Genomic DNA, 8483 nt, shown 5'->3' with positions numbered 1-8483 from the left:
TATACTTCTTGATTTCAAAATTCAGTACAAAGTTACAGTATTCAAAGCAGCATGGTACTGGCATAAAGACAGACAGACAGACAGACAGCGGGATGCAAGAGAGAGTCAGAGCCAAGCCCTTGCGTGCTGATTCCATGGGAAAAGACAATGTCTGCAGCGGATGGTGCTGGGAAACTGGATGTCCAGACGCAAAAGGATGCAATCGGATCCTTACCTTACACTGCCTGTAAAACTAACTCAGAATGGATCAGCAGCCATGAAACAGCTACAACTCTGACACTTAGAAGGAAACACAGAGCAGAAACTGTATGACAGTGGGTTTGGTGATGACTCTCAGATATGATGCCAGAAGTGCAGGCAGCACGGGAGCAGGTTAGCTGGACTCCACGTTGGCTAAGGGATTATCCAGAACACACTCAACTCTGATAACATGGCAGCAAAACCCAAACAACCCACCACCAAATGGGCCATGACTGAAGCAGATGTTTGGCCACTGGCACAGGAGACGACACTCAGGGCCATCAGCCTTTGGGGAGGGGAAATCGAAACCACGAGACCTCAGCTGACACCACCAGGATGGCTGCAATGGCGACCATGAGAACCTGGAGCAGGGAGATTCTGGGGGCTGAGCAGTAGCGGTGTGAGCATGAAATGGGCAGCCGTGGCGGAGGGCAGGTCACACCTCTGAAACCTCAAATACTGTGTCCTGTGTGCCCTGTCCAAGGATGCAAGCAATGTCCACATAGAACCACCCACAGGGAACATCGCCACAGCACCTCTCCCCTGGGCGACGTGGAGAGACGCCCAGCAGTGCCCTCTGCACCAGCACCTCTCCCCAGTGATGTAGAGAGACGCCCAGCAGCGCCTTTGGCAGACGGAAGAAAACGGTTGCAGTCCACACCTCTGACGTGGCGAATGCACCAACTCGTGTACCTCACATGGCAAATTCTGTGCTATGTGTATTTTACCACAGTACAACTGTTATTTTCATGGACAGAGCCAATATCCTGAATGTTGTATAGATGCTTTTAAACTCAGTAACACTAAAAATCAGCGACTGCTTCTGTGATAAAGATAAAACAGGAAAAATAGGTTTTGATAGAGAAAAGGAAAAAAGAAGAAATTCTGCTACAAACTATTTGTCTAGAACTGCCTGCTGCCCACAAAACATTCTTAAAACAGAGAGTTTCAGATGTAAGGCAGGGATTTAAAATTCTATAGAAATACAGATGACGTCTAACAATTATGTACAAAATAAATATGGCAGAAATGACTTCAAAGTTCATAGGGTACAGGTCATGAAGAAAATACTGGGAATTAACTCTCGGTCCACTTCATATGTGTCTTTCATATTTTCTTGTTAAATATTAGGGGTCTTAAAGAGGTATTCTGATTCTGTTCACCGTTGCTCTCAGGAAGGACATTTGTGATCCAGTAATTAAAGAAGGCTGTGATTACTCTGGCATGTTCTGGAAAGACAAAAACAAAACAAACAAAATATAAAATAAAGATAAAAGGAAAAATCATAAATTATTAGTTTGTAGATAATTAGCCTTTGGGCCCAGAGGAAACCCTGAAATGATCAGCTATAATAAAATGCAACTTTGGTATCTGACAGTATGGACGGGGGCACACGCCCATGAACCACGTGCTGCCTGACAAATGGGCAAACAGTGCGTCTGGGGGTGGCCCCCACTGGCTGTGAGTCTGCAGGTGTGCTGGCTCCTCGAGACCTGAGCTTCATGATGCCACAGCGCCAGTGTCACGGGTCTAAAATCTGCTCTGAAAAGAAACCACACACAAAATGAAATCCAAACGAAATAGAGGCTTGGCGCCTGTAGCTCAGTGGTTAGGGCGCCAGCCACATGCACTGGGGCCGGTGGGTTTGAACCCGGCCTGAGCCTGCTAAACAACAATGACAAGAATAACAAAACAAACAAAAAAGAGCCAGGCACTGTGGCAGGCGCCTATAGTCCCAGTTACTTGGGAGGCTGAAGCAAGAGAATCACTTAAGCCCAAGAGTTGGGGTTGCTGTGAGCTGTGACGCCTTGGCAATTTACTAAGGGCGACATAGTGAGACTCAGTCTTGGGAAAAAAAAGAACCCAAAGGAAATAGAAGCTTATGTCCAAGGTGAACAATTAGAAGATGGTTAAAAGCAGAGTCCCAAGTGAGACCCACAGGAGGATGGTCCAGCACATACTGTCCAGGAGGTGCCTGTCAAAGGTGGCTCAAAGCTTGTCAAGACTCCATCCCAGTGTCAGTGAGCGGAGCTTACACTGATGACAGTGTACACGTGGTAAGACGAACGTGTCAGTATGAGGCCAGTGTTACTGACCACGGCTCTCTCCTGACACTGTGAGAGCACATCTCTGACTTAGGAAAAGCAATTACTGACCCAGCAAAGAAAGAGGAGAGATGACAGGTAGAAAGAAACTGCTCTCTGCCTACTTTTAAAATGCCCACTTACCCTATAGAGATCCTATAGAGATGAGAAATACAGCTACTAATTAAACTTAGTAATTAAAATTAAATAAATACAATATTTGAAAACAAAGCTTCACTGTTTATAAAATTTTATTTCACCAAATTTTATTTCTTCCTGACATAGAAGAACTTCAAGTTCAAATCTTCCATGCATGCAAAGGGAATCTGTTTTTACAGAAAACGGGCCATAAGTTTTAGTTCTAACAGTTGCTTAAAGTCAACGTCCTTGTAGATAGCACTTGTCCAGTTATTTTGATAAAGACACAAGTGATTTTAGTATTAGACATTGTGCTAAATCCCTAATAGTTGCTAAAATTTGTCTGATGCATTTCAGAACACTGCATAGTTGAAAAGTCTTATGTCTAAGAAACAGACTAAAAATATAAAAAATTTAAAATTCAAAATTTTAAATGGCTTACATCTCTCATGAAAATCTCATATTAGTCGACTTAATAAAACTGGCTTTTTGCAGTTTGAGATAAAACTTTATCACAGCAGTATAGGCTTGCTGAAGACTTACTATATAAAACAGGCTAATAACCACCCAAACCAGGCAGCTGCCTGTGGGCTACACACTTCACCTCTGAGACCTCTGCCTGCCTTCCCCCCAGGCATTTCCCACATTCTGAGAAGACACCTTGCCCACTGTCACCCCCTCATCCTTTCGCCCTCTCTATTCCCTGTGTCCTGGCCACAGCCAAGTCTTGGCCACCTGACTGCCCAGCCCCTGACTGCACAGTGTGAGTTCATGGGTCCTTGCCCCAAACACCTTTCTGACCATCCTCTTCCTCTTGGCAACTCCACCCCGTCATTCAGCAAATGCTTTCCTCCCAGCTGCAGGGTGCCCCCGCCAAGGTCACCAAAGCTGCCCAGAGGGGCCTTGGCTACTCCCTGCATAGAAGCCTGTGTGGCCCTGGGGCCCCCACTGCTCACCCATCTGCTGCCTCCCAGGCCAGCTCCCCAGTCCAGCCTCCCTGGGTAACATCTGGCACCACCCCACCCCACCCCCCACCGGCTACTCCCATCCCCAGTGTGGCAAGAATGCCCCTCTCACTCTGTACTCTCCTACGTCTGTCTCCTTGAAATCCCTCACGTTTCCTTCCTTCCTGCTGACTAGGGCACTGGCACTAGGACAGAGGCCCTACATGCCTTTTTCCCTGAGCAGAACACCTATGGCGTTTGTCTCCTGTGTAGCCCTGTGATCAACCGCTCATGGCCCTGGCCTGCACTGGATCTGTTCTATGGTATATGTCGAGTTGTGATGGCTTTTATTTTATTTATTTATTTATTTATTTATTTTAAGACAGTCTCACTTTGTCGCCCTCAGTAGAGTGCCATGGCGTCACAGCTCACAGCAAACTTCAATTCCAACTCTTGGGCTTAGGTGATCCTCTTGCCTCAGCCTACTCAGGACTACAGGTACCCGCCACAACACCCAACTAATTTTTGCAATTTGGCCAGGGCTGGATTTGAACCTGCCACCCTTGGTATATGGGGCCAGTGCCCTATCCACTGAGCCACAAGCGCCGCCCCATGGCGATGGCTTTTAAAATGTACTACTCTGTACTCTTTGGCAGCCCCTAGGCTCTGAGGGTGGAAAGCACGCATCACACTTGTCTGGTCCAGTGCCGCCAGGCTGGCTCTGGTGTGCAGGTGATGTGGGCCCTGGAGAAGCCTGGCTTTCTGATCTGCAATGTGTGCAGATCCCTGTGACCATGAGATCCTCACATGGCCCACACGTGGCACGAGAGGACTGGTGCAGCCACCACAGACGGGCAGCGCTCCTCCCAGCTGCAGGGCTTCAGAAAGGCCCAAGGACAACAGAAGGTAGAAGAAATGTACTTCCCCCCAACCCAGCAGGGAGGAGAGACGAGTCCTTTCACTTCTTATTTAAACTGAGGAGAATTTGGCTTTGAGAGTTGATAGCTCACAAATCTGGAAAATTTGATTGCACATGCATTTCTGCATATATTATGTGAAATATTTTTATATTGAGCAGAAGTAAAAGAAACCTATTTCTCTGTGGGACTCTATTCTTCCAAGCCATATGTGTGCCATTATATTTTCTGACTCGTTGCTGTTTCGTGGTGGGGGTGTGTATTTTTTAGAGGCAAACCTGGACAAGAATATCTAAACAAGACAATGAATAAACTGTACAGCACTCACCAGGAGGCATCGTGCAATGTTCTGGGAACACTTCCAGGGCGCTCCTCAATCTTTCAATGTCTTGCAAAAGTAGCAGCGTTTTCATGTGATCAAGAATGAACACATCCGAGGGAGGCAGGCGGCGGGACTCAAGGTGGTTAAGCAGCTCTTCGGTGGTTTCCACACAGACAGCTGAATCTGGATCTTTGGAGATACCTAAATAAAGTCAATATCACTTAGTTCATAAACCAAAGATAAGCTTCGTCTCTTAAGGAAAACCTCAAACATACACTTGTACATAAGATGAGATGTGTGGATATAAAAAGCCATGGGAGAGGTAATCAGAATAGAACTCGGAGATGGAAGTAAGACAGCAGAACTGGCAGTGAGCGGCGCTGCAGAGACGTCCCTGTGCTGACGCGCCTGACCCGGTGAGACGCCCTCCCCGTGTGAGATGCACTCAGCGCATGAGCAGCAGCAGAACTAGGCATGAGGCCACGCTCCGTATTTGCATCAACTGTTCCCTGTTTAGGGCACTTCAAGAAAAACCGTGAAACACAGGCCTGGCTCCTGCTGTTGATGTGAAGATAATGCATCTTTTCCTCTGGCTGCTTTGAAACTTTTCTTCACCCTTGGTTTTCAGCAGTTGGACCATGACGCTGTGGGGGGTATGGTGGCTTCAGTACTTACCTTCGTGGAGTTTCAGACCCTGGGTCTGGGACTCTGCTTGCACCTCCTCTGGGAGCTCCCGCTCCACTGTGACCTCACTTCCCTCTGTGCCAGACCCACCTGTGGGGTGTTGTGCCTGCTTACCGGGTTCTGCGTCTCCTCAACTCCTGGTAAAAGTCTGCGATCTTCCACCTTCTCCCTCTTTGAAGCTTGCCTGGTGACATCAATACCTCCACTCCCAAGGCTCCACTGCTTGCTCTTTCTCTCCTGGTTTCTGGATCGATGGTCCTATCTCTAGACATGGCTGGTGCCTTGTTACTGAATATGTATAAAAACTAGGGGAGGCCTTGGATGATGGTGTTTTCCCTGGTGAGGCCTCTGCCAGCACACGGGTGGGGGCAGGTCAGTGTGCCCACACAGGGATGGTGGGGCGTCGTGCATCTGGCAAAGGACTGTGGACCCCTGGGCTGTCTTGTAGCTCCAAAGGCTGGGTCAGCTCTGAGAAGCTGGGTTCTGGGTTCCTTTCCCTTCACCCCACAGCTTTAGACTCCAGCCAAGGCCCTGAGGAAGACCTGGTGAGGGGCACGTCTGGTCCGGGAGTCCCATTCTCACCAGCCCCTGGGCCATCCGCTTCCTGTCTTCCCAGCCCATGAGGTTGACAAACACTCTGGGGTGGTCTAGTGCTGAGGGCTCCACGGTGGCCTTCAGGCCCTCTCCTAGTGCCACACCCAGAAAGGGCAGGGCCACCACGTGGCTTGTGGGACTTCTGTCTTCCCACGGGCTTGCTTTTAGTAGCTTGTACCTTCCTTCCGCAGATTCTTCTTTTTAGTCTGGTTTTAGTTATTCTGGGCCTGACTATCCGTCTGCTGCAAGCACCACTCACAGGCTGGAAAACCCAGCAGCCCTCTGCAGCCCCCGCCTCCCTGACATGGAGCAGTGGGTCTGTCCTGCAGTATCAGGGTGTTAAACCCAGCAGCCCTCTGCAGCCCCTGCTTCCCCAACGCAGAGCAGTGGGTCTGCCCTGCAGCATCAGGGGGTTTGGGTTTCAGTCTGTTAGGACACACTGCTGATGAACCTGCCACAGAGGGAAGGGTTAAGGTTACGTGCAGCCATCTGCTTGGTCAGAACCGACCTTTAGTAATGGTACTCCTGTATCATTGTTTCCATCAGTTACTCCGCAGTCCTGTTCACGGGAACACTGTCTAATGTCTTGTGGCAGCTGGGATCTGCTAAACCTGCCCCACTCCCCTGAACCTACTGATAACGTCCTTAAAAGAGGAAAACAGCTTATTTGAGGACATTTGTTCTGGGTAACCGTGCTGGCCTCTGGTTAATGCTCACTTCTCTCCAATCCGTGGTCCAGTGTTAGTGATGTGTAATTCAATTCTGAGCACTGTCACCTGTGAGGTTAGACCTACTTTCACTTCTGTAATGTGTACCAGTCCAAGCCTTTGCTCAAAATGCTTCCTGAAAAACCCTGAGCTGGTCAGTTCCATGCTCTCCATCAGCTATGAACACGGACAGGAGCTCATCTGAGCCTGCACTCTGGATTCACCTTTACCTGGAAATATAGCCTGTACCACCTGCGCACTCCCACACCCGGTCCCAGACCCACTGGTAGCCAGAGGTGGGCTTTGCCATGAGGAGTGTGCCAGGCCACATCTTGGGTGGAAAGAATTTTTGTCTTAAATCTATTATTTATTTTGAATATTTTAATGTGTTTGATGTTTTAAACATTTACATATTTTACTATATTTATTTCTCTTTGCAAATTTTTAAGTGGATGCCATTATGCAAAAGAAAAACAGTAAAAAAGTCATACCATCATAAAAATAAATTTCTTGTGTGGATTTCAGAAACTTCAGGATACTCTCCGTCTTTTCACAGGTAATTCTGACATCTTCCTCGCTGGCATCTGTGGCGTCCTCCTCACTGGCCCCAGTGGAGTCCGGCTCCTTGGCATCCATGGTGGGAAAGTCCTGGGCCTCTGGGGCGACCTGCCCTTCCACGTCTCCTGCTCCTTCCCGGTCACTGCTGCTCTCCTCCGGCTGGTACATAAAACTGACACCAGAGGCCTTCGCCGCTAAGCCGGCTGCTTTCTTCCTTTTAATCTGCTGTTTCTTTTTCAGTTTCCTTTTTTTATTTTTACTTATTGTGGGGCCATCTGTGTGCTGTGGCTGTAATTCTTCTCGTAAAAGACACTGGTGTTTCTCTAACTGTGCTTGTTCTATGTAAGTACTCTTGGGATTTTTCTTTGATTTACGCTTTCTAATTCTTCTTCTCTTTGGTAGATCATGAAGATCCTGATCTGTTAAAAAAAAAAAAATTCAAATAACAATGATTTTCAGCACATTGGAACCATAACAAACTTCTAAGGCAAATAAATTTTCCATTAGAATCTTATAGTTTTAGTACAATAAGAATTTAAACTACTTACCAGTGATTCTCAACTTTACCTCACAGCAGTTACACTATCAAAGATCTGGGACTAACCAGAATAAAAATCAGCAGCAATTTAAAATTATAATGTGTGGCGTGTTTTTAAGGATTTAAGAGTTGTTGCAGTTTTATTGAGGGTAAAATTTCACTCCTAGGGCCTTGGAAAGAAAACCCTTATTTTTGGTGTTTTTACAGTTTAAGTCTCTTCGAAGAGTTACTTGGCTGTGAGAAAGAAAAAAAAATGATGAGTTGCAAATCTGAGTCAGCGAAAGGTCACGTTTGACATGAAGATTATTGGTTTGGACTCCAGGTGGGCAGAAGCACCAGGAGCTTCCGTGGAGGTTGATAATGTGCTGGGAAACACAGCTTTCCGGCAGAAGAGTCGCAGTTGTAACTACGGCTGATCCAAATCCGAGCAGGGGCTTCGCTGGAAAGGAGCCTCCCAGGAGGGAGTCACACACAGGGGGCGGAAGGGAGGATGTGCCACGTGGGCTGGACACAGCTGAGCCCCTGGCCACGAGGAGGCCTGCCTAGGGTGTGGGGCTGGCAGAGGATGGTGCAACGGCACACAGGGGTGCGTGCAGACAGGGAGAGACATGACCCCGATGCCCTGCACTGTGAGACACTGTATGAAGGCAGGATGTCACCATTGCGAGGGACCTGTGAGACACTGTATGAAGGCAGGATGTCACCACTCCACTCTGAGGGAACCTGTGAGACACTGTATGAAGGCAGGATGTCACCA

The 8483-nt window shown here is 47.9% G+C and overlaps 1 protein-coding gene across 1 annotated transcript in view; it reads right to left on the bottom strand.

Annotated features, from left to right (window-relative positions):
• Window positions 1-8483, bottom strand: part of ERICH1 (glutamate rich 1) — a 52527-nt gene continuing 44044 nt past the window's right edge. The window contains exons 4-6 of the mRNA XM_023517564.1: window positions 7122-7607; window positions 4652-4846; window positions 1-1469 (exon numbers count right to left, since the gene is read on the bottom strand). Coding sequence (XP_023373332.1) covers window positions 1348-1469; window positions 4652-4846; window positions 7122-7607 — 803 coding nt within the window. The 3' untranslated portion in view covers window positions 1-1347. The remainder of the gene's footprint in view (window positions 1470-4651; window positions 4847-7121; window positions 7608-8483) is intronic.

Source organism: Otolemur garnettii, unplaced genomic scaffold, assembly GCF_000181295.1.
Source record: "Otolemur garnettii isolate 467f Iridium unplaced genomic scaffold, OtoGar3 scaffold00114, whole genome shotgun sequence".
NCBI classification, from domain to species: domain Eukaryota; kingdom Metazoa; phylum Chordata; class Mammalia; order Primates; family Galagidae; genus Otolemur; species Otolemur garnettii.
Note: the sequence above shows the minus strand (reverse complement) of the source record. Positions and strands in the feature narration are given on the sequence as shown.